This window comes from Balaenoptera ricei, chromosome 17 (assembly GCF_028023285.1).
Source record: "Balaenoptera ricei isolate mBalRic1 chromosome 17, mBalRic1.hap2, whole genome shotgun sequence".
In the NCBI taxonomy this organism is placed as follows: domain Eukaryota; kingdom Metazoa; phylum Chordata; class Mammalia; order Artiodactyla; family Balaenopteridae; genus Balaenoptera; species Balaenoptera ricei.
In genome coordinates, this window is record NC_082655.1 from 30,066,162 (window position 1) to 30,093,314 (window position 27,153).

General features: G+C 35.8%; 1 protein-coding gene across 3 annotated transcripts in view; it reads left to right on the forward strand.

The window, feature by feature from the left end:
• The first annotated feature begins 18,921 nt into the window (after positions 1-18,921).
• ANGPT1 (angiopoietin 1) overlaps positions 18,922-27,153 on the forward strand; it is a 262,121-nt gene continuing 253,889 nt past the window's right edge. The window contains exon 1 of one of the 3 annotated variants that reach the window (XM_059901881.1): positions 18,922-19,630. In XM_059901881.1, coding sequence (XP_059757864.1) covers positions 19,334-19,630 — 297 coding nt within the window. In that variant the 5' untranslated portion in view covers positions 18,922-19,333. Of the gene's footprint in view, positions 19,631-21,957; positions 21,997-27,153 lie in introns of those variants that run through there. The other 2 variants (XM_059901880.1, XM_059901883.1) reach the window with 2 other exon arrangements.

Consider the following 27,153-nt stretch of genomic DNA (forward strand, 5'->3'; position numbering starts at 1 on the left):
CTTATTTTTTTTTTTTTTTTTAGTGCAGTTAGTAATATATCCTGGAGCTCTTTTCTTGTCCATACATAGAGAGCTTCCTCCTTGCTTTTTATAGCTGTATAGTACTCTCTTGGGTGGATGTTTCACACTATATAAATTTGAGTTAGATAGCATTTGGGTTTTTTTCTATTACAAACAGGATTTTAGGGAACAGTTGAACATACATCTTTTCATACATATGCTTCTGTAGCATAATTCCCCAAAGGAAAATCTTGGGTTATCAAAGGATAAATGCATTTATAATTAAATAAAAATTGCCAGATTTCTCTTCATGGTAGTTGTATACTATTTTTCACTTTTACCTGTAATGTATAAGACTGTCCATTTCCCCATAAACTTGCCCACAAATTGGTATTGTCTAACTTTTGAATTTATGCCACTATGGTTGTTTAGACTGATGGCTTGATGTAGTCTTAATTTGCATTTTCTTTTTTTTTTGTTTTGGAAATTTCTTCTTTTTTATTTTAATTTTTAATTGAAGTATAGTTGATTTATAATATTACATTAGTTTCAGGTATACAACATAGTGATTCAAAATTTTTATAGTTCATACTCCATTTAATGTTATTATAAACTGTTGGGTATATTTCCTGTGCTATATAATATACCCTTGTAGTGTATTTATTTTATACATAGTAGTTTGTACCTCTTAATCCCCTACTCCTAGTTTAGATTTGACATCATGATAACATACAATATTTGTCCCTCTCTGTCTGACTTATTTCACTAAGCATAATACCCTCTAGGTCCATCCATGTTGTTGCAAATGGCAAAATTTTTTTTTATGGCTGAGTAGTATTCCGTTTTGTGTTTGTGTGTGTGTGTGTGTGTGTGTGTGTGTCTTTATCTATCGATGGACACTTAGTTGCTTCCATATCTTGGCTATTGTAAATAACTCTGCTATGAATATTGCTGTGCATGTATCTTTTCGAATTAGTGTTCTCATTTTCTTCAGATTTATACCCAGAAGTAGAATTTCTGGGTCAGATGGTAGTTCTATTTTTAGTTTTCTGAGGGACTTCCACACTGTTTTCCACAGTGGTTGCACCAATTAACAGTCCCATCAACAGTGTACAAGTGTTCCCTTTTGTCCACATCCTCACCAACATCTGTTATTTGTGGTCTTTTTGATGATAGCCATTCTGACAGGTGTAAGGTGATATCGTTGTTTTGATTTTGTATTTCTCTGATGATTAGCGATGTTGAAGATCATTTCATGTACCTGTTGGCCATCTGTGTGTCTTCTTTGGAAATATGTCTATTCAGATCTTCTGCTCATTTTTAATTGGGTTGGTTTTTTTTTTTTTTGACATTGAGTTGTATGAGCTGCTTATATATTTTCGATATTAACCGCTTATCGGTCATATCATTCGAAAATATTTTTCTCTCATTCAGTAGGTTGTCTTATTTTGTTGATGGTTTTCTTTGCTGTACAAGAGTTGTTAAGTTTAATTAGGTCCCATTTGTTTATTTTTGCTTTTGTTTCCTTTGTCTGAGGAGACAGATCGAAAAAAATATTTCTACGATTTATGTCAAAGAGTGTTCTGTCTATGTTTTCTTCTAGGAGTTTTATCGTTAATGGTCTTTAGTCCATTTTGACTTTATTTTTGTTTATGGTGTGAGAAAACGTTCTAATTTTATTCTTTTACTTGTAGCTGTCAAGTTTACTGAGCGTCATTTATTGAAGAGACTATCTTTTCCCCATTGTATATTCTTGCCTCCTTCGTAATAGATTAATTCACCATAAGCGTGTGAGTTAATATGTAGGCTCTCTATTTTGTTCCTTTGATCTATGTGCCTGGTTTTGTGCCTGAACTGTACTGTCTTGATTACTGTAGCTTTGTAGTATAGTCTGAAGTCTGAGAGCATGATCCCTCCAGCTCTGTTCTTCTTTCTCAAGATTGTTTTGGCATTTGTCTTTTATGTTATGAATTACAAATAATTTTTTCTCTGTCATATGTCTTTTGATTTTGCTTCTTGTTTTTTTTAAATTTGGTATTCAGACTTTTTATATTTTTTGGTAGTCAAAATGATTAATTAAAATAATTTTTTAAATGATTCTAGATTTTAAATTAGAAAGACCTTCTTTAGCCTAAGGATATGTTTTCTTCTAATAATTTATTTTTAATGTAAGCTTAAATTGATATGGAGTCTATATTAGTGTATAGTATGAAGGCAACTTTATATTCTTCCAGATGGACACCCTGTTGTTCTAACACCATTTATTTAAAAAAGTTCTTTGACCACTGGTTTGAGATGTCACCTTGCTCATATACTAAATTTGTGTAACTATTTGAGAATGTTTTTTGAAACCGGATTTTCTAAAATTTCAAGTTCAACTATGTTTCCCTTTCATCATGCTTCTCCAGGTAAAATAACCTTTTAGTTATTCATCAGTAGCTTTTTATGCTGCGTTTGAATGAAAGAATTGAGAAGGAGGTGTGATTATTTCCCATATAAGGAAATAATTTAAGGAAAGCCATGTATAAACCCAGAAAAAATAATTCTCCAGATATTATCGCTAGAAAATCCCCAAGCAACAAGATTTTTTTCTTTTCATTTCTAAAGATGTTGCCAAGTCATTTCATACCACTCGGGAGGTCTTCTCCTACAAGTAGTCAAAGGGGGAAAAGCCCACAATACTTAAGGGGGAAAAATGAAACAAAAAGCATATATACCTCTCCAAGCATAAATCTCCCGCTGCTAGTCACTGCCCCCTTTAATAGGAAACTACGAAGTTTTTACCATAAAAGAGAAAAGTAAGTTACTTTAAAAAATCTTATCAAGCCAAGTAAAGGAGTTATATTGCATTCACATGTATATAGTTAGACTTATTTTCTGGCAGCAATACTTAGAGTAAATCTTGCTTATTTGTGCAAAGAGAATTTAGGATAGTTTATTGGCAAGTACAAAGATATTGTTTCAGTAACTCTACTGGCATAACAAGATATAAAAATAAGACCAAAGCCAATATCTATAAATTCAATGTGTCCAGGTTAGCATGTTTCACACCAGCACTGGTGGAGGTCTAAATCTTGTGTCCTCACTTTCCCATAACGTTAGCAGAAAATGCAGTGCAAAACCTTTTTAAACGCTTCATGGGTTCTTCCTTCTCCAAGACCAATGTAGCTATTTGTAGCAAATCTCCTTGAGAAGGTTATCATCATTTGTTAATTCCAATTCCTTGCTTTCCAGGCTTTCTTAAACCAACTGTGTTTCTGGATCAGCACCCCACATTCCAAGTATTCTGAAACTGCTCTTTTCAAGGGCAGCTATCACCTTCATGTTGCTTAAGCCACTGGTCAATTCCTAGTCCTCATATTACTTGATCTAAATGCTATGTTTGTCATTGATCACCCTCCTCTTTGAAACATACTTCACTTGGTTTCCAAGACATACTTTCCTGTTTTTTTTTTCCTTACTTCACTGGCTACTTTTTCTCTTCAGGCTCTTTTTCTGATTCCTCCTTATATTCCTAATCTTCTGACCCTAGGGCCCTTCAGAGTCCAATCATTAAGCCTTTTCTCTTTCTTATCCACCCTCACTCCCTGGGTTATTTTCTCTACTCTCACAGCTTCCAATACCACCTAACTCTCCCTGATGATATCCAGATTTAAATTTCCATTATGGATCATTCCCCTAACTCTATAATCATATATCCAGCTGCTTACTAGTTGTCTCTTCAATAAATATCTCAAATTTAGCATGTCTGAAACTAAGCTCCTCTTCTCTCTCTTTCCTAAGTCTGTTCATAGTCTTCTCCATCTCAGTTAACAAAACTTAACTTTCCATTTGCTTGGGTCAAAACCTTGAGACATCTCTCACACTCAGCATTGAAGCCACCAGGAAATCCTTTTGGCCTCAGCTTCAAAATATTTACCTGACCACTTCTCATCTCCATAGCCACTGCCCTCATTGAAGCCACCATTATCTGGATCATTCAGAGAGCCTCCCCACTGGGCTCTAGGCTTTTGTCCTTGCCCTTCCACAGAGCAGCTATCCCTTTACGATGTAAGATAGATCACATTCCTCTGTTTAAAAATTCACCGTGGCTTCCCATCTCAGAATAAAAACTAATGTTGTTACACTGGCCACCGAGGCCCTTCATAATCTTTTACCTCCACCCTTCCACTCTGACCTCATCTTCTAATACTGTACTTCTCCAGACTCACTGACCTCCCCACTGCTCCTTGATTCATAAGCTCACTGTATTAGTTTTCTATTGCTATTGTAACAGATTACCACAAACTTAGTGGTTTAAAGTAACACAAAATTTTTATCTTACAGTTTTATAGTTTACAACTTGGACACAGGTCTCACTGGGCTGAAGTCAAGATGTTAAGAGATCTGTGTTCTCTTCTGGAGGCTGTAGAGGCAAATCCATTTCCTTTCCTTTTCCAGCTTCTAGAGGTCACCCACATTCATTGGCTAGTGGTACTTTTTCTCCATCTTCAAAACAAAAAAGATTGCATCTCTCTGATCCTGCTTCCATAGTCACATATCCCTATGACCTTAGCTGGGAAAGGTGCTTTGATTTTAAGGACCCAGTGTGATTAGATTAGGCCCATGTGGATAATCTCTTCATCTCAAGGTTGGTAACCTTATTAATATCTGCAAAGTCTGTTTTGCCATGTAGAATAACACATTTAAGGTTCCAGGGATTAGGATGTGGATATCTTTGGGGGAGGGGCATTATTTTGCCTAGCATACTCATCTCCTTAAATGCTTGCTCATATATCACCTTTTCAGTGAGGTCATTCCCGACTATCCTATTTTAAATCCACCACCACTACAGTATTCCCTCTCTTAACTTTTCTATTTATTTTGTAATAACACTAATCCCCATATAATATACAGTGTGGTATATATTAATAATTTAGTTTGATTTTTCTATCTTCCCTCATCAGAGTATAAGCTGTGTAGTGTCATGAAAGTTGGTCTGTTTGTTTTATACTCTACCCACAACATCTAGAGCAGTGCCTATCACACAGTATACCCTCAATAGATATTTGTTGAATGAATAGGTGAAAGAAAGAGTGGGGATTAAAACACAAGGATCCCACCTTGTTTCTAAGGTAGACTTTCCAAATCAAAGGATGAAATATATTTTCATCCAGTATCCTCATGGATTCATCATAGAATTTAAAACTTACTTTTATCTGATGGACTTTACTATGTATTAAGTAATTGCATTTACTGGTTTTTAACATGTGTATGGTGACATAGTGGACATAACAGGGAATAGATAACACCTCCCTTGATCTAATTTGATCTATAGTTTATTGATTTTTTTTTTTTTAATTTATTTATTTATGGCTGTGTTGGGTCTTCGTTTCTGTGCGAGGGCTTTCTCTAGTTGTGGCAAGTGGGGGCTGCTCTTCATCGCGGTGCGCGGACCTCTCATTATCGCGGCCTCTCTTGTTGCGGAGCACAGGCTCCAGACGCGCAGGCTCAGTAATTGTGGCTCACGGGCCCAGTTGCTCCGCGGCATGTGGGATCTTCCCAGACCAGGGCTCGAACCCGCGTCCCCTGCATTGGCAGGCAGACTCTCAACCACTGCGCCACCAGGGAAGCCCTAGTTTATTGATTTTATAACTATCAAGTTGAGGATGATTCCCTCTATTCCTAGTTTTCTGAGAGTTTTTACCGTGAATGGGTGTCACATTTTGTCAAATGCTTTTTTTGTAGCAGTTGATGTGATTGGGTGATTTTTCTTCTTTAGCCTGTTAATATGGTGGATTATATTGATTGATTTTCAAATATGGAACCAGTCTTGTATCTTTGAAATAAACTCTACTTGTTCATAGATTGTAATTCTTTTTATATGTTCCTGGATTTTATTTTCTAATATTTTCTTAATATTTTTTTGCTCATATATTCCTGAAGGATATTTGTCTGTAGTTTTCATTTTTGTACTATTCTTTGTCTTGTTTCAGTATCAGAGTAATAGTGGTTTCATGGAATGAGTTGAGAAGTGTCCCTCCTCTTCTATTTTGTAGAAGAGATTGTGGAGAAGTTCTAGCCAGGGAAATAAGGCAAGAAAGGGAAACAAAAGACATAAATTAGAAAGGAAGAAATAAACTGCCCCTTTGCAGATGACATGATGGTCTATGTAAAAAAAATCTAAGGAATCTACCAAAAACTTCTAGAGCTAGTAAGTGAGTTCAGGAAGTTAGCAGGATGTAAAATAAACATTCAGTAATCAGTTATGTTTCTATATGCTAACAGTGAAGATGTAGAAACCAAAATTAAATAAAAATACCATTTATATTCACTCAAAAAATTAAATAGGTGTAAATTTAATAAAATATGCAGTACTTGTATGCTGGAAACTACAAAACACTGATGAAAGAAATCAAAGATCTGAAATGGAGAGTAAGGCATAGTAAACATGTCAGTTCTCCCCAGATTAACATGCAGATCCTATAAATATCTCAGCAAGATTTTTTATAGACATAGACAAAGTTATTCTAAAATTATATGGAAAAGCAAAGGAACTAGAATAGCTTAAACAGTTTTTAAAAAGAAGAATAAATTGGTAGGAATCACTCCATCTGAGTTCAAGAATGATGATATACTACAGAAACCAAGACTGTGGTGGTACTGGTGAAAGGAGAGGCACAGAGATCAACTGGATAGAATAAAGAACTTAGAAATAAACCCAGACAAATATAGCCAGTTGATCTTTTTTTTCTAAATGTGCAAAAGCAATTCAATGAAAGATGAATAATTTTTTCAATAAATGGTGCTGGAGCAGTTGGATATCCACAAACAGAAATGCTTCAACTTTAACCTTACATGTTATACAAAAATTAACTTAAAATGGTTAGTACATTTAAATGTAAAATGTAAAACTATAAACATTTTGAAGATAACATCGGAAAATCTTTAGTACCTAGGGCTTGGTGAAGATGTCTTAAAGAAGACACCAAAAGTATTATTCATAAAAAAATGATAAATTAGACTTTATCAAAATTACAACTTTTGCTTTATGAAGAGCTTATTAAGAAAATTAAAAAGACAAGCTACAGGCTAGGAGAAAATATTTGCAAACCATATATCTGACAGAAGACTCATATGTAGAATACATAAACAACTTTCAAAAATCAATATAAAAAACAACAAATAATCCAATTAAAAATGGGCAAAGACATGAAGAGAACTTTCACTGATGAGAGTATATTATGGCAAATGAGTGCATGAAAAGGTATTTAATATCACTAACCATTAGGGAAATACAAATTTAGATAATGATGAGATATTACTCCACACCTCTTAGAACAGCTGAAATAAGGGATAGTGACAATACTAAATCAACATTTGGCAAGGATGCGGAGAAAGTGTATCTCTCATATATTGCTGGTGGGAATATAAAATGGTATAGACACTTGACAACAGTTTGGCAGTTTCTTAAAAAGTACTAAACATACATTTTCCGTACAATCTAGCAATCGTATTCCTGGGCATCTATTAAATATTCATTGGAAATTTATGTTTACACAAAGACCTGTACACAATTGTTCATAAAAGCTTTATTTGTAGTAGCCCCAAACTAGAAACAACCAAACTGTCCCTTGATAGGTGATGGTTAAACAAACTGTGGTACATCCATACCATGGAATGTTACTCAGTAATAGTAAGGAATGCACACACACAACAACTTGGATCTCAAGGACATTACAGTGAATGAAAAAAGTCAGTCTCAAGAGGTACATACTACAAAATTCCCTTTATATAACGTTCTTGAGATGACAGAGTTATAGAGATGGAAAAACAGATTAGTGGCTTCCAGGGGTTAGGGATGGTGTTGAGGAGAGAAATGAGTACAATTCTAAAGGAATAGCATGAGGGAGATGTTTGTGGTGGTGGCATATTTCTGTTCCTTGATTGTGGTGGTGGTTATACGAGTCTATACATGTAATAAAACAGAAAAAGCCCAGCAAAAACTTGCTTTCAGATAAGTCTGTCTCTGGGATGATGGTGTAAACTGAACCATAGTTTGTCCTACCTGGAGAAAAGAAGTATGAGCATACCGTGGAGATATTGCAGGTTTGATTCCAGACTACCACAATAAAGTGAATATTGCAGTAAAAAATTGATATAGAACTATACACTCTCATTGTACTAATGTCCAATTCCTGATTATATTAATTATGTAAGATATGACTGGTGGGGAAACTGAATAAAGATTACATGGGTCCTCCCTATACTACCTTTGCATTTTCCTATTTATAATTATTTCAAAATGAAAGTGAAAAAAAATGCATGTTTTACTTCAGTGCATCTTATGGTAATCTAAAGAAAACACAGATGCCAAATGTGCTTTTTGGAGAAGTAGTGCCAATCATTTTTAAAATTATCTTCTATTGAGGTGAAATCACATAACATTAAAATTAACCATTTTAAAGCATACAACTCAGTGGCTTTTAGTACATTCACAATGTTGTGCGATCATCACCACTGTCTAAGTCCAAAACACTTTATCAACCTGAAAGGAGACCTTGTACTTATTAAGCAGCCACTCCCTACTCCCTCTTAACCTGCAATCCCTGGAAAACCACTAACCTACTTACTGTCTGTACTGTGAATTTACCTATTCTGGATGTTTTATATAAGTGGAATCATACCAAATGTGACCTTTTGTGTCTGGCTTCTTAGCATAATGTTTTCAAGGTTCATCTGTGTTGTTGTATGTGGCAGTACTTCATTCCTTTTTGTGGCTGAATAACATTCTATTGTAAGGATATACCACAGTTTGTTTATCTGTTCTTCTGTTGATGGACAGTTAGGTTGTTTCCACCTTTTGGCTGTTGTGAATAGTGCTGCTATAGACATGTGGTGGCAATTTAATACAAGAAAAAAGTTATTTCCAAAGTTCATGGTTTCCTTGTGGAAGGTGTAGAGTCCATGCAGGTTATATATCATGGGTTGCAACTAGTAACTCTAAAGCTTTTGTAATTTATTTGGGAAAGATGACTTGTCACTGTGGTTTTCCCATTCATTCATCCCAGGTGAATCAGATATTGGAGTGGTTAGAGATAACAACACAGGCACTGACTGCTTATTTTGGGAGGAACAAATAACGCTTTATGAGATCAGAGACAAAATGTCATCATAATAGCAATTGTAAATTATTAGATGAGAGTCAACATTGTGCTCATCAAGTGATCGAGACATAAATATTTTATTCCTTAAAGGCTTTAAAAACATAAATTTAGGAGATAAAGTACTTTAACAACAACAAAACAGTGTGAACCATGGAGGTGCTTAATCTCTTGGGTCCAGTTTATTTAATATGTGGTCATCTTTGTGTCCTTAAATGCTTCAGAAATTAGATATATAATACTTTAAAGGCAATAAGGTCACTGTTTTATAATCCTAGAATTAAAGAACTCTCCAGAAATGTTTTTAGGCATATCCAAGTAAGTTTATTCTTTCTCTGTACAGAACAAATCCAGCTCTTTTCACAGCCTTTCTTCTTGGTTAGCTCTTTCAATTTTAAGCCATTGGTTTTCAACCACACTGCACATTAGAACCACCTGATACATTTTCTAAAATACCATTGTCTATGCTGCCACCCAGATCAACTGAATCAGAATCTCTAGGGACAAGCCCAAGCATCTTATTTATGTAAAGTTCTCAAGTGATCCTAAGGTGCTGCCAGAGTAAGGGAGTAGTGCTTCAAACCAGTGGTTCTCAAACTTTATGAGCATCAGAATTACCTACAAGGCTTGTGAAAAAGAAGCTGGGTCCCACACTCAGGTTTCTGATTAAGTAGTTCTGGGTAGGAGCTGACATTTTGCATTATGAACAAGATACCAGGTGGTGCTGATGCTGCCAGCCCAGGATCCAATTTTGAGGACGATGAATTAATCTTGTCCTTTTCACTCAGTGAAGATGAGGACTGGTCAAAGTCCTCCATATAAATACCCTGAAAATGATTCTTTTCCCTTATTTTAGAGAATTTCCTTTAGCATGGTAAGATAATGGGCCCCATAGTCAGAATGCCTGGTTAAAATGCCACTTCTATATAACTTTGGTCAAGTTCCTTATTTTCTAAAGCCCCAGTTTCTTCATCTGTGAAATGGGTATTATATGCTTGTTTTGAGGGTTAAATTTGATAATATATGTAAAATGATTGACATACAGTAAATATATTTGTTAACTTTTCTTGATAGCTTTCATCTTCAACTATTATAGCTTTCCTTTGGTCTAATTGGCTATCAAGTTCTGTGCTTCTTATTGGTGTAACAAATAAGGAAATGTGTGTTAAAAATCAGGAGGATAGTTAATTTGGGAATTCAACCGAGGTTCTCAGAGAACTGACTGAGAGTTTATATATATGTAATGATTAAAAGCTTCATCTCTGGAGTCAGAGAACCCTGGGTTTGAGTCCTGTCCAAAACTTCTCTGTTTGTTTTCCTATGAAAAATGATGGTAATAAAAGTTCCCTACATATTGAGTTATTGTGATTGTAACAGAACAGATAATGCAAGTACAATGATTAGCACAGTCCTGGACATATCATAGGTATTCAATAAATGTTAACTATTATTAAACTGAGGGTAATTGATTCCTAACTGCTCCTTTAAATATTAACTCTCCTTTTTCCTCTTTTGAACTGGTGTGTTTTTATAGCTCTTTGAGGTATGTTAGGAAGGAATGTAAATTCTCCAAGGGGAATGCAACTATTGAGAAGAAATTTGTTTACTATTTCCTCAACACTCTTCTAAATGCAAGACCGAAAAGGAGTGAAGATTTACTTTTCAAACACTGAATAACTTCACTATTATTTCCATTGCCAGAATCAAGAGAAAAGCTGTTGAAACTCCTGGTCAATCATTAGTTTCAATTTCAGGCCTTCAGTTGGGCATTTCCATCGGTGGACAGCCTTACAAAATAGGGCTGCTGCCAGTTCTCTGCTGTGACTTCCTGGCTGGGATGTAGGGAAGTCCTTCATATGCTCTCTGGCAGTGTAAGTGCAGAAACCTCTATTTCAAAGGCTTTTTTTTTTTTTTTTTTTTTTTTTTTTGGTATTGTTTATTTGACTACAGAATGGAAATAATCCCTCAAATACTCTGGACATGATGCAAACTGATCTTGAGGGACTGCAATATCTACAATAGTCTTTTCCATAGATACAGTGACTGGAGGTATTGTTTTATTCATTTTGCAAGAAAGGATGACTCTGCTGTTGATAGCACTAAGTCTTGTTTCCCAAAGTGTGGTACAAATTCCACTGCAGATATGAAATATTTGATGGGTGTTGCATGGACAGATGCTTATTTTAATATTTAGTGTTTATTTTAATATACATTAGGAAAAAGCACACATGCTTGTTTTCCCAGATACTCTTGTTTAAGGTAAATCTAAAATACACAGAAAGCTTAAACTTTGAGGTAAGGAAACAGGTAAACAGTAGTATAAGGGGCATGTATGCAGTTTTGATAAATACAATGAAGGTGAATGTGATACAGATTCAGGAAACATTTTGCAAAATATGCAGGCTGTTTGGTATCTCAGGAGCTACGAATCCATCTGTATATATCACAAGTAGAAGGAACATTTACCGATAGAGAATGAAATGGCTATGACAATCTTTTCCATTTTTCATTTATGTATGGTTGTCTTCTATTCTAGCCTTTCTTTCTTTGCCACAATTCTCCCCTTTAAAGATTTTTACTAATTATAAGAGAAAGATAAAGAGGAAAGAACCAACGCACATATTCAGTGAAAAATAAGGTATACATTTTTTAGATTTAATGGGTGCTTCATTTAAGATTACCATTAAAATGATGTCTTTGCCTATCAATTTATGAAGTAAGAGCCTGGTTAAAGCCATTATATAATATTTTCACATGTTTTATATACCACTGGAATTTATTTTCTAATTTAATTGCCAAATTCCTAATCTGATTAGATTCTTAGGGGAAGCAAAATTAGTATTGGAGAAAAAATAGATAAAATAAGGTTTTCTTTACTTTTGTGCAAGTCATGCCGGGCTGTATGTTTCATGTAAGATTAATAGAGGAGTGTTTCAGTTCTTTTTCATTTTATCAGAGGCAAACACTTGCTACTTTATCTTACCATCCCAGGAAACAGAATGGGGTGATATATGCCACAAGTCTAGTCATAAAAGAAGCTCTTGAAAATAAGGTCATCTTGTTGAATTGGCCAGAAATGAGTTGGATAACAAGTCATGGTGATGAAGCCATAAATGGCATCCACATTGCTACCATGGTTTCCAGAGAATAAAATTCTTATCATGCTGCCAAATGTGACTGGTTTATTAGTCTGACCTACTGGTGTCTCTGTGAAGTAGTATATTCTTACTAAATTGTTTCCAACTTGTTTCATTCATTCAACAAATGTTTATTGAGCACCTATTATGTGTCGGGCACTGTTTCAGGTGTGGGTGATGCAACAGTGAGAAAAAACACTGAAGTCCTTGCCCTCAAGGAAACCAGAGCTGTTTATGTGAACTACCATTGCAAACGTGGTCACCCTCCTATATTAAAATGTGCTTCTTAAATATTCTGATTTTTAAGAGGTTCAGAAGTGATTTTAAACAATTAAAAAGATGAAATGAGGGGATATGAAGTCAGGTCGTAAGATTCAATTAAACAAGTTTAAAAGCAGGACTATTTTTGAACACAAGAAAGAGAACTCACATTTTGAAACAACAAGAACTAACATTTAGAGCACTTGATATGCTCTAGACACTTTGCTCAGTACTTTATATCCATTTTCTTATTTAATCTTCACATCTCCCTTATATAAGTGGTACTGTAATATCATCTTCATTTTATGGATCAGGACACTGAGCTTAGACTAATTAAATGTCTTGTCCTCTGTAATCCAATCTTGTTTACTAGCATAAACAAGAAATAAACAAAAACAAAGCTAAAGCAATCTGCCTCCTACCTTAACCTCTATGGAACAGTTCATCCAATTTGGCGGGAGGAAACAGAAAAGATTAGATTAACACAGAGTACGAATGCAAGACTAAAAATCAAAGAGTGATAGGTTTTAGAAAAATTCAGGGATCTTATTTCCGTGAAATAAGTGATTGATCCTTTTTTTTTTCTCTACCTCTGACGAGCAGAGGTTGTCACAACTCTCTAATCACAAATACAAAATAACACAAAATCCTGTATCTTTAAGTCACTGCTCAATGGAGGGAATTTATCAGCCTTGGCTACAAGGATTAGCCACAATCCGAGTGCCATTGGATATACATGAGTCTTCAGATAGGTGATTCCAGCCATTCCTTTCAAATACGTGCTGTTTCTTAGTTTCTGAGAACATTTAAAATACGTTTTTTCCTGAATTTGGAAAAGTTAAGACAGAGAGACCTTCTTGTTTTTCTCTCATCTAGTATTCAAGACTTACGTAGGGAAAAAAAAGAGAGAGTAAATGCAAAGTGTTTTATATGCTTTTTCCTGTAATAAAATCTCATTTTACTGGATCTTCAATGGAAATCTTTCTCCATTCTGGTATGAGGGGAATTTTGGCATCTGTATTTCTACTTGGTACAGTCTCCAGCTGTTTGTTTACTTTTCTGACTTGGGTACTTGTAGAAGTTATCTCTGTTGTAGAATTAACAAGTAATCTCACTCTGGAAAGTATTTCTGCAGTGTTTCTTGAATGGTTCTTCAACCATGGCAATGTCCATGAGTGGCTAGGAGTGTTAGGTATTACTCCACTGCCACTCCGGGGATTTGCTTTGGAATCCATGGCCTCTGAGTCTTTTATGTAGCTCTCCAGAAAGTGAGGTTTGGGGGCTTAGGCAAGATCAGCACAGGAAAACCTCCAAGGGAAGGTGATTCTTCTATGTCTTCAGATCTCATCATCAAGAATGAAAGTGAATGAGTCAGTCAGACAGTCAGCTGGATCACAAATATTTATCAGTTGCCTCCTATGTGCCAGGAAAAGGGTATAGAGTGATCAAAAAGACAGATACAACCCTAAGGAGGCTCTAAGCTAGTGTGAAAGACCAACATGAAATAAATGACTTTGGGTCAACATTAACAGTCTAAGTAAACCAGATGTTAGTTATTTCTATATATGGAGCAAGGACCAATGTTTCTTCTCACTCGCCCTAAAGAAGTCACTTGCCCAAAAGCATATATTTTACTGAAAATGATGAGAGATTTTTACCTCACGGAAACACCGTTGCGCTCCAGATCTCTGTACTTGATATATCTCTCCCAGTTTCTCATAGCCACACAGCCACAAGCTTCCTCTCTCTTTCGACTCTTCTCTCAACCTCTTTGGCTCCAGTCCTCCATTTCCAGATCTCTTCTTGCCCCTTCTCTCCTTTCTTAGGTAGACAAATTAATTCTGTCTCATCTCTTTCCAACTTGCATAGCTGCAATTAAAAACTGACAAGCAGCACACCCACTAATTACCAGGAATTTCTCTCATTAGAAGGCAGGGGAATATTTATATAATAATTTTTATTTCCTCACCTACCTATATATCTCCACCCACTGCAGTGTCTTCCTCACCCACACCCACTGCAGTGTTTTCACCTCTTTGCAAAGTCTTCCCAAATGGTTTGAGAGTTCCCAACTGATATTTCACATGTCCCTACAAAGTCCTGTCAATCACCAGGTGATATCTTTTTGTTTTTCTGTTTTAGCCCCCTGTGGTTTTTTCATCTGTTGTGGATACTTTTTATGCCTACACAGTCACTTGAAGGGATCTTGGCTCTCCCTCCGGGGTTTTCAGCCTAGTGCCCTCCTTTTAGACATAGCTGCCAGTACCATAGCCCTACTGATATTCTTGAGCCCTAAAAGTGCTAGGGCAGAGCCATAGAATATGGTACCCCTAGGAAATAGAATATATTCTAAGAATATATTCATAGGATATGTGCTGAATGACATTGCGTTTAGTATGCAAGGAGGGGGAATGCTTTCCCACTCCTTTCTACCTTTCCCACCCCTTGCCATCACAGGGGTCATATGAATACTAGAGGAGTATCTGATGGTGTTTTTGAGAAATAAAGTCTTATATTATATAATTTTATTTTAGCACATGATAATCATGATATATAACAGGTGATATGGCACAGAACTGATCATTCAGAACGGACCCAAAATATAACCTGAGCAATCAGATTGGATGTTCGTTAGCAGATAGGACAACTATATTGTGCATCCTAGCTTAACATTAGCTCTGTTTTGGAAGATCATAACATGAATCCATGAAGGCTGTGGTTGGGAAGAGGAGGAGACCAGTCTTAACTATAGAAGCCATGTTGTTCCTGTCTCCTAAATTAAGAAATGTTTTCTCTCTGTTTTCTAGTACTCAGGTATTGTTGGAGGCATTATAGTTCAGAGGGATGTGAATATAGGCTCCAGAGTTAGATGGACTGAGGATCAAATTCCTGTTCTGCCACAAAAAGATCATGATCTTGGGCAGTTAACCTCTATACACTATAATTTTCTTATCTGCAAAATGGGAATAAAATGCATAATTATGAGGGTGCTGTAAATATTAAATGAGGAAATTAATTTTTTAAGGGTTAAAAAATGTTATGCATTATTATTGTACCACATTCTTGTGTCTAACTCATTCTTTAGAATAACTTTGGCTTCATCCTGACTCTAGGCAGACTCATCCAGTCAATGCAACAGATGTGGCCAGTCATGTAGTAGTTAGATACTAAGTAATTAATTAGCTCATTCACTCATTTCTTTAATTCTTTCATTCCTTCAACTAAAGGGCATAGTAAGCACTGGAGATCAATGATGAAAATGAGTAGATGACTTTATGAGCTCACAGTTAGAGGGGATACAGACCAAAAAAGAAATAATTAGAAAGCAGTGTGAGAAGTGCCATTATGGAGATAAGAAGAGAAGGTTATTGAAATGCATCAGAGAAAAGCCAATTATTATGCCTGGAGAAATTAAGAAAGCTTCACAAAAGAAGTAGTAAAGACTTGTTCTTAGGACAGATTTAGGGCCATCAGTTTCCCATATAAGTGGTGTTCCCTATCCCACTGGAAATTTCTGGATGAGCCTAACATTTCCTGGGACTATTGTAGATATGAGATCAGAATCTTAAAGCATATATCTCCTTATTCCAGAGCTCTGATAATGCAAATAAAATACAAAGATACAAGACTTTCAAGATTAAGCTACCTTAGTATTCAATTGAATAAAATTATTAATTCTTTAGAACATTTTTAAACTTTTTTTGAGGTATGGTAGAGGAAGTAAAAAAAATATGGCTTGTTTTTCATGTTACTTCTTAAATTCTAAAGTCCTCTAAATTGCATCATTTCTGAATAATCAGCAACAACAACCAACAGTATTGCTACTGGTTAGGTTTAGTCCCTGAAAGCGTATGGTCTTTAAAGTATGTCATTAGGATCTTCTAATGCACCCAGTATCTCCTCAGCTGAAGTCCCAAAACACATAAGTCCATTTTGCATGTTCCTGTGTTTTCCAGTTGCTTAAAATTGATCTTGAGATTTTTTTTTGGATTGACATCAGTACTTCCAGTGTTATGTTTTTTTGTTTCGTTATTTTTCTGGAAAATAAATCAGTCTCTCTTTCTCTTACTGTTTCTCTGTCCCCTCCTTTCTTTTTTTAATTTTTATTTTTACCTCTCTCAGTTGTCTACTTTCCCCTCAGGAAGTTATGCATTCCTTCTTTTCATTTGTTCAGATTGGGAAAGTTTAAACGAACAAGCATAAGCATATGTAGATACACCCAGACAGATAGACACACACACACACACACACACACACACACACACACACACACGGAGGAACAGATTATTTAACAATCTTGGCTGTTACAAAACACAGGAGCACTTTAATAGAGATCTCACTACTGCCTCGTGTGTCTTCTGCCGATTTTTGGCTGTATTTAGTTCTTCATGAAGCACTTACAGGTGTTGGTTTTGGACTCTCTTCTTTCCAGGGATAATTTTTGAAGCAAACAATGTTGGAAAATGTTCTCAGATAATCTGTGCTCTGCCAGTGCACTTTGTCCTTGTGGGCCCTTAAAAAATCAATTTCATGTGGGTTACCTGTCACTTTGTATGTTTGTTTTTTGGGTACAAAAAAGGATTAAATCACTTCGGTTGTATAAAATGGCTTTTAATCAGTTCTTTTTCTTCTAGGTACAATCACTTAACCTGCTTTAAGACTGTGAATCAGTGCAGCTGGAGCCCTTTTGGAAGCCTTTTGGCTGGTGTTGGGTTAGAAAAATAGAGTTGGAATCAGTTGGCCAGAGTTCACATACTGGCACCATCACTTGCTAGCTATGTGACTTGTGACGGATTAGCCTTTCTTTGATTCAGTTTTCCTATTGATAAAAATAGGGTCAAAGGTAATATCCATGTCTTAGGTTTGTTGGGATAATTAAATGAGATTGTGTGTAAGGAGTGTTTAGCATAGGCCTGGAAAATAGTAAGCTTTTAATAAGTGTCATTCTTATTATTGCATGTGAGTGACATAGCCAACAAGGAGACATGCAACATCAGGAAGAGGCTGCAAAGGCAGTTCAAAGACTATCGCTATGTTTGGTATAACTTGCTTCCATATCTGTCAGTTTAGAAATTTGTTATTTGGTGTGGAAAGGACTGATAAGTCTTGGCACAATGTTTTCCCCCAAGTAAATCACATTTTTTCTGGAATTTGTTTTGCCCTCTCCTCTAACTTCTCTCCACACGCCAGTCTCTAACCCCTACTGCCCTTCATCCACTGCCCTGCCCCTCCATTCCAGGACATGAGAGTCAACATCTGTCACTTCGTTTTCACACCATGACTGCAGTTGGGAAACTCCATTCCCCAAAATCCTTCCCAGTTCTTGGTGAAAGCCCCTGCTTATAATTCATGTTTTCCACACGCACTTAGTAAAGATTTCAGTGTTGTAAAATTAATTCTATAATTATCACCTGTTCTTTATGTTCAAATGTTTGTTCAAATGTTTACACGCTACATTTAAGAAATCACCTTCTGATAATTTTTATTTCTTTACTTAACAGAAGCACAGCGATTTCTCCCATACAGCCCTTTGCTGCCTCATTAGCACACCTGATATGTTTGTTCTCAGATAGTTTTTCTATACAGCCACAGGAGAATTTACGTAGAACTTCCATACCAGCATTAAAGATAGCCATAGCAACACCAAAGAGAGCCTTGTGAAATATATGATTACGATGTACCACGGGAATTAATAATTCTCAGGCCACTGTCTTAAACTGTAACCAGGCTGTTTTTGTAAGGAAGTTGCTCAGTTTATGTACACAGAACACATAGGGCTGCATTCTAATTGGGGGACCAGTTTTATTTAAAATTTATATCTCAGAAAGTACTTAAATTATTCTACTTAATATGCCTATGCTGTATTTGAGTGATGTTATGAAATGTTTTGCTAATTTGACCCTTCCTGATAATTTCCTAAAAGTCTAAGTGAATACAATGAAAGAATACCATCTCTAAAAATGGTTTTAATATCTTTTTCCCCAGAGTAAAGAATAAAGTTTTTAAAAAATTAATAATTATACAAATTTATCATTCACTATAAAAAGTAATTTTACTAGACACTATGTCAGTTTTCTTCTTCAGGTTCCCCAATTAAGTAGAACTTTAAAAACATACTGTTAGTTTACTAGATTTTAGGAGGTCAGCATGCACACCAAAAGTGTATTAAGGTGGACTGCTCTATTGATTTGCGGTGAATATCCTAAAGGCTCAAGGCAGTTGTCTGCAGAAGGGGCGGGAGGGCCATACATGATCGAGGTCATGCGCATCTAGCCAATTTGTAAGACGATCCAGCCGCTCCAAGCCATCAGCAATTCTTAGCATAGGGGCACACTCATGCATTCTTGTCAAGTCATCTTGTGAAAGGCTGCCTGCTTCCAGCTTGGCTTGGATGTGCAACCTTAATAAAACTCACTGAGGTCTGGGAGAAAATAGCAGATCTGCAGCAGATAGGGTAGAGGAAAGGGTCTAGAATATGTACACGCAGCTGATTCAGGCAGGCTACACGCTGAACGGTTACACTGAGAGGAAACCATAAATCTCAGCTACTATGCAATAAATATCTCAAGTTTTAACTAAGGAAACTATCTTTACAGTGAAATTAAAAAAATAACATTTTAGAACAAAGCTAACAAATGGCTAGTTTTCTGTGATTCTTCTACAAAAGCTTTCTTTGAGAGGGGAAAAAGTCAAACAAACAAGCAGTTTTACCTGAAATAAAGAACTAGTTTAAAGGTCAGAAGAAAGGAGCAAGTTTTGCGAGAGGCACGGAAAGAGAGTGCTGGCAGTACAATGACAGTTTTCCTTTCCTTTGCTTTCCTCGCTGCTATTCTGACTCACATAGGGTGCAGCAACCAGCGCCGAAGTCCAGAAAACGGTGGGAGAAGATATAATCGGATTCAACATGGGCAGTGTGCCTACACTTTCATTCTTCCAGAACACGACGGGAACTGTCGTGAGAGTACGACAGACCAGTACAACACAAACGCTCTGCAGAGAGATGCTCCACACGTGGAACAGGATTTCTCTTCCCAGAAACTTCAACATCTGGAGCATGTGATGGAAAATTATACTCAGTGGCTGCAAAAAGTAAGTGATTGCTTTCAGTTTCTAAATGCACGGAGCCTTTTCTGTTCTTGCACTGCAGCTAACTTAGAGTTCCTTAGGGGAGCATGTGTGTGTTTACCTTTTGCTCCAGGGGGGCAGTGTTTGCAAATGCAAGAAGGCTCTCTCCCTGTGACTTCACGGGTGAGCAGACGTTTTTTAGGCTTGTGCAAGCCTCTTAAGGTATGGTGGCACCCCGTTTGTGTGCCTAATACTGGCACATTTTATGACATTTCTGGTTTTCCCTTATTTAAAATTTAGCTTGAGTTTTCTGACTATCAAAATCCAACTTAAAAAAAAAAGGCATGTATGTCTTGAGTAAGTTAGTGAAAAAATAAAGTAATAATGACAATACTAGTTTAGGATCAAATCGATTTTACACCAAGAAATTTTCTGCAGCTAGGACAGAAAATCATCACCAGATACTTATTTTTCAACCTCTAGTAAAGTTAATATGAAATGAGAGTAAATACAAAATATTATATTTGATTGGAGAACTTGAATAAGTATATAAAGGTAACAATTTCAGCAAGTAGTAGTATAGTAAAGGACTGATTTCTGTCATATATTTCTTCTGTCCTTGAGAAAAAATCAGGAAGATTTATTTTAATGTGAACTCATCAGGAAGAGGTTGTTTACCCACTATGAAAGGAGAAATTGAGCCAGTGGTGGCTGTTCCCGAAGATATGCACCTGCAGATTTGGGCTGAACACAACATGTAGGCTTTGCTATGTTCCTGAAGTACCTCTTTCCTCAGGACATTGTAGTTATTCACAGTGCAATATGGGAGTCTAAGTATCCAGAAATGTTAATGTTGAGTATGCATTTAATCCCAATTTATAAAAATCAAATTAAATATTTTATTTAGTTATTTCTCTATAAATCATTTAAAAGTTTTTGTTGAAAATATGCCTATAAAGAAATAACATACTTTCTGCAGTTCATTCCCTCTTTACCCTCTGTTTAATTGTGTAACAGGTAAGCAGCAGATAACAAGTGTATTCAAATATATCACTGGAAGGGTGGCAATGTCATTGTCCCATTTGTGGAAAGCTTCTCCCCCAGGGATCTTTGCTAAAAATTCACTTGGTGTGTATGGGTAGGAACACAAGGAGTCTAGTCTTCTTTAAGTTAGTCTGTTAACAGAACAAACCCTTTAAGAAGATAAAAGATAGGGAAAGGACAGTTACTCTATTTTGTTCCTGTGTGGTCACGCTCACTTAGATCACCTCCTGCTGAATCATGCCGAGTAATAGTTATTTTACTGTTTGTCCACTAGGGACTGAACTAAGATCACTGTTATTTTATTCGACAGATTAACTAAAACTTAGTAGTTTTAGAGTTTCCAAACCTGGAATTTTAGTTAATCTTTCTATTGTAGATTACAGGTGAAAAAATACATAGATAGGCAAAATAATAGAAAGCAAGGAGAATTCTGCAGTCTTTTGATAACATAGCTTAAATTTCAGGCACTAATTACAGCAGCAGTTTATAATAGGATATTTTTTTTTTCCTTTCACAAAACTTATTTCCGTCGTGAACAAGTGAATTTGGTTGAATAGCTTATTACTATTCTCAGTATACCGCCCATATAGTTTTTAACGAGAATTTAATCATAAATTAGTCCGGATTCATTGAGGGAGGTGGAGAGGGAAATTTAGTTCCAAATTGTCTTCAATGAGCTATTCTACCAAAAATGTAATATTTTGTTTGCTTAAAATATACAATCAAAATGGTGATTTAAACATAGTAATGCATATTTTTTTTGTTGCTGTGCAGTTATTAAGCAGTAGCAGGGTAAATACATGATTTTGCTGGGTTTAAATAATGCCCAGGCTTCACATGTTAATGTTTGAAATAAATTTGATTTTTGTTTGCATTGTTTTTGGTCAATGATTATGAGATAGTTTTCAGATTATAGCCAGGCATAACTATGAAAATGTTCTTTGGTTATATTGACCCTTGCTAGCATGAATCAAGCCGAATATATGCTGAAAATGTCCCTGTTGGTATGAGTCAGAGCAGTTTGGCCTGACTATTGTCCGTTTAAATTTGCATGTCTTTTGTCATTGTTAATGCGATTGGTTGGAGGATCAAGAAACCAAATAAATGCATTCAGCAAAGAACTTGATAAAGGCCTTCATAAATTTCCCTTAATTAGAGGTTTTCCATACTTCAAGTTCTAAATTTCATGTAAGGTACTTATTTTGATAATTCAAATGGAAATCTTTGTTATTATAACCATTTGGTATGCTTAATACTATAATTTGTACTACTTCTGTTTTGATTCCCAGTAGTTGTGTTAGGATAAGAAGCAATGCACTGCAGAAACTGAGGCTATCAGTGTAAGTGTAAGTAATTCATCCATTTATTCAACAAAATAATTAATCAAAGCATATTATTATGCAGCTCATATCATCACTATCAGAAAATTTTTTGATGCAGAATGTGTATTATCAATGCTAGAAGCAGCTCGATGATAATTTATATTAATCTGTTACCTTCCTTGATGTTTGGTAAACTGGATTCTTTTAAATATTCTTCAGAAAACACAGGCTGTCACTATAAGTCACTTTATGAGACTTATACTCTCCAATCTCATTCCTCAACTTTTCTGGTCTTGCAACTGAATAAGATGATAAGCAAGGTAGTCAGCAGGGCATAGGATGTGTTGGTCACCGTAAGTACTGGAACTGTTATGGCACTGGTCTCTTGATGTGATGGATTTAATTCTCGGAGATCAGGTTTCCATGATAACTTGTCGATTAACACCAATGTGAGATAGGTTTATAGCATTTTCCTTACTTTTCAGATAGGGAAAAGCAATATGCATAATTGTTCAAAAAATCACATTTTTATTGGGTGAAACACCTGGGCTATGTGTCTAGGTTTGACTCTCTTCCACCATATAGCTCTTTTCAGAATTATTAGCAAACCATACCCATTACCAGAGAGTGACCAGATCTTGGGATAGTGACAATAAGCACAAAGGCCTTTGTGTCTTCGCCACTTTCTTGTGATTCCTTTCTACCTTTCTGTGACACAGAAATGTCTGTTGTTTAATGTCTACTCCACATCCTGTGCTTCTTGAACTATTGTTTTCTTTCTCTCATATACCCAAAGTTCACAAATATGTGTATTTAAAATATTCAGATTTAAAATATATAATGTTTTAGAATTTGGGGGGATGCTTAGAAAGTCTGTTTTGCCTTTGCCAAATGGTGTCTTTTCTTTTTTTGGTTGAAAGTATAAATACATTGAGTTAAAAAAACATGCTTTGTAACAGAGAACAAGAATCTATCTACTATAAGCATTTCACACTAGCTAAAATTGACAAATTGATTGTTAGTAAGAAATGTAGTTATGAATTACGATCCAGAATATTTTAATAAATGAAATACTTTTAATGAAGTGCTTGGCTAAATTTTTCTATTGACAGCATTTTTTGACTAACAGCATCCTCTACTTGAATATTGTATTCTTTTCTTCAGACAATTAGTATTTGGCATGCATTTAGTTACCTGAAATATATTAATGATGATGATAATCTTTTTAAAAGCCCTTGCATTACACATATTAACTCATATTAATATCTACTCATAGAAGGTGACTTCCATGAGACCAGATCTTGTGTGTTTGTCCAGTGTCATTTCCCCAGGGCTTAGAGTAGTATATCATCCATAGCGGATAGATAATAAATGTTTGTTGATTGAATAAATGGATGCCTTGTCTGTGTGTTGCAATCTACATTTTATTATGTACTATTAACATTTTGGATATATACCTTCCTTCCCTAAGTAGATTTTAAGTTGTCTTTTAAGCAAGGACTATGTGGAGGAGGAAAAATAATTTTCTCCCTACCCTTCTAGGTTCATGGCTGAGACTTTTCTATAATAAAAAACATGTTAACAAGAGAAAAACAAACAGAAGTTTAATAACATGTATACCTCCTGTATACATGGGAGATACCCAGGAAAATTGAGTAACTCCCCCAAGTGACCCAAGCTTCCACCTTAAATACCGTCTCCAGCTAAAGACAAAAGAAGATGTTGGGTGGGGAGAGCCAGGTTTTCAGGTAAAACATAGTAAACAAGAGTATGGTTGTTATGAAGATTTAAGTCCATGCCTTCTCCATTGATAGAGTTGCTAGAGGTTTAGTCATCTTCCTCTTCGTGGTACAGAGAGTGAGACACCCTTACAAATGGAGATCTTCCTTGTAAATGTAAATTTCTCTTATAGGAGGCTAATTTCTACTTGGTTTTTAGAGCTTTTCCTTTGTCTGCTGTTTCTTAAAAATATCAGCCTGAAATAATCCTTATGCCAAAAAGTCATAATTTGGCATGACAAATTCTGCTCCCCTTCAACTACATCATGCAATTATTTTTGTCCTAATATTAATTAAAAAGATACTGAGTCTAGAATATGTGGTATTAATTATCCAAATTGTATTTAGCCAATGGTCTAGGATCTTAAAAACTTCTATGAATTCATTTGTCTTCTTAATTATTCTTTAAGAGTCATGTTTGTTGCCAGTTTCTCCATGAAATGTACCCACACTCCACTTATCCTCAAAGGCTGAGTTCTCCAGTGTTATCACATTGCATGTATCATGTTAGCACTGCATTTCCATGTTGTGTGGCTGTTGTCATTTTCATTATTTGTTTTGAGGGCTGTTTGCCTACTTAGACTATGAGTCCCTAGAGTGTAGCAAAAGTCTCTTTATCCATCTTTATATCCCCAAAGATGTTTATTAAGTGTCTGAATAATATCTCTGTTATCATCATAATATAAAAATAAAAAACATCACATGTTCAAGTGTGCGGTGCCATGTATAAAATAAAGCAAGTTAAGGGACCTTGCAACTGCTTTCAGATGCTAAAGTTTGCTTCTAAGTTACTTGAGGGTCATCCTGTGGGATGAAAAAGAATTTTATACTTCCAGACCCGTAGGCAAACAGTTACTGCATACAGGAGTGGCGTATATTTACATATATTTGTAATAATAATATGTGAACATGTGAATCTAAGTAACTAGAACTGACTTCTCATCTGCGCATTGTTTTCGTGGCTGGTGACTGTGCAAAACTAAGCCAGAGAGGATACTCTATGTTTTATTTGCACATGTGAGGGGATTTCTAGAATGTGTAAAATGAGCAGACAATTGATCAGTATGTTTTTAAAAATTTGTCACTAAATTTGAAGAAAATATGCATATATGATTTATGCATATAGAAAAAAATGACAATTGCCAAGAAAGGTTAATAGGAATAATTGTCTTTTTTAAACTCAGTTGTAGAAATTTCTCCACCAACTTCATTTGAGAGTAACCCCTGATTTTCAAGCTAAGTAGAGCTCTTTAGTTAATGCCTCTGTATTAACTTTTCAATGAATAGTTAGGTTTTATTATTTGCTCGTTATGTTGTAGAATTGAAAGATCCAAGAAGGCATAAAGACTTTCTGGGCCCCAGAAGTTGGGCATTTGGAGCTATAACAGCCTTTTGGATTTCTCTGCAGGAAGGAGCAAGCCTTCCCGCAAACTGTCTCCATTGGTGGATGTCAGGTTTTAGGAGCATGGCAAATAGATTCTTTTCTATGGGTGATTGCAGCCTTTCTGACTCCTGACTGTGAGCTTTCACATTGAGCTTTCTTTTAGTAGCACTCATTCATATGTAATTATTGGTTCAATGTAATTTAAAATGAATGAGAATGTACCATTGTTTTCCTTAAAAATCCCCCTACATTTTTCCATTACATGAGAAAATGTTCCAGATTCTTTACCGCGAGGTCCTATATGATCTGCCCCCACACTCCTCTCTGGATTCCTCATTTACCACCTTTCCCTCATTCCAGACACTTAAATGACTTTAGCCTTCTTGTTATATCTCCAGCAGACCAGCTCTTTGCTGTCTCAGGGACTTCACATTCTGTTTGCCTAGCTAGGAAAATTCTTGCCCCAGATCTTGGCATGAATGACTTTTTCTCTTCATTCAGTTCTTTGCTCAGAAATCTTCTCAGAAAGTCTTCACTGAGCACCATTACCTACCACTTTCCCCCACTCTGCTACGTGATTTTCTATCTTAATATATGTATTATTTCTTCATGGCATTTACCACTGTGACCTTTTATTGTTTATTGTTTGTCATATAATTTATTCTGTCTACCTCTACTAAGAATGTAAACACAACAAGAGGTCCTTGTCCATCTTGTTCCATGCAGTACACCTTACCCCTAGAAGAGTGCATGACACATAGTAGACTTCGGTAAATATTTGCATAATATATTCTCCCAGACCCTATATGCTGTGAGATAGAGACTGTGCCTGTCTTGTTCACTAGTTCTTATTTATTATTTTATGTATTATTTTGATAGCAGATAGCAGATCTACTTTTGCACAATGCCTGGAACGTAGTTGGAAAGAATACTTTCTTTTTAATGACTAGAGTAATGAATGAATTTCATGGGCATATTTTGACTAAAATTAAATATATTTATGAAAATGAGACTTAACTATGTTCTATACATTACCCTACTAACTATGTAATGGGAGAAATTTTAATGAGTCCTGAGTTTCCATATTCTGTTACAGGGGTCAGCAAACAATGGCCCTTGGGCTAAAATGTGCCTGCTACCTATGTTTGTAAATAAAGTTTTACTGGAATACAACCACACTCATTCCTTAATATATTGTCCATCCATTTGTAAATGAAGTTTTATTGGAACAGAGCCATACCCATTTGCTTATGTATTGTCTATGGCTGCTTTCTTCCTATAAAGGCAGACTTGAGTAGTTGCAAAAGAGACCAGAAGGCCCACAGAGCTTAAAATTTGACATCCAACCCTTTACAGAAAAAGTTTGCTGACCCCTGTTCTATATCACAAAATGAATACAGTACTAACATTGAGACCATTGCAAGGTAAATTGTAAGGTTTGCTGTGTGGGAAAAAGATGACCTTCCAGGAAGCCAAATAATCTTCAGGTCCGTGCCAGTTGGCATAGAGCCTGTCTAAGCCATTTCTTGGTGTGGTATTGGGACATGCTGTGAGGTGACATTTTAGAGTACAGGCAGGGAAATTTCATGTCTTTTTTCTCCCCCCTGCCCATCTTGATGTGAACAGAGAAATACTCCAAAAACAGATACATGTTAAAAAAGAAAAAGCACCTGAATAACGATACAAACCAGCAGCCTCTGGTTAGACGAGTCTGGGTGCCCAGGGGTCCTCTGCTTTATGTGCCTGTTTCATCCTGTTTGTTGTGGCATTAGCAAGAATGTTGACAAAATATCAGAGGCATTCTATTTTCATAGAAATGGGACTCTGACTCAGCCTTTTACATTCAGTCTATTTAGAAACCTTTCCTCCTTCTGTCATTTGTTTTAGATATAAATATTACAAGTGTTCCCACTTATGTAGATGATGAGAGGGGAGGAGCAACAAGTGGGATGCTCAGCTACAAAATACAGAGGTTTATCAGCCCCTATACTATAATTTGCTAATTAAGGAGGTTTTGTT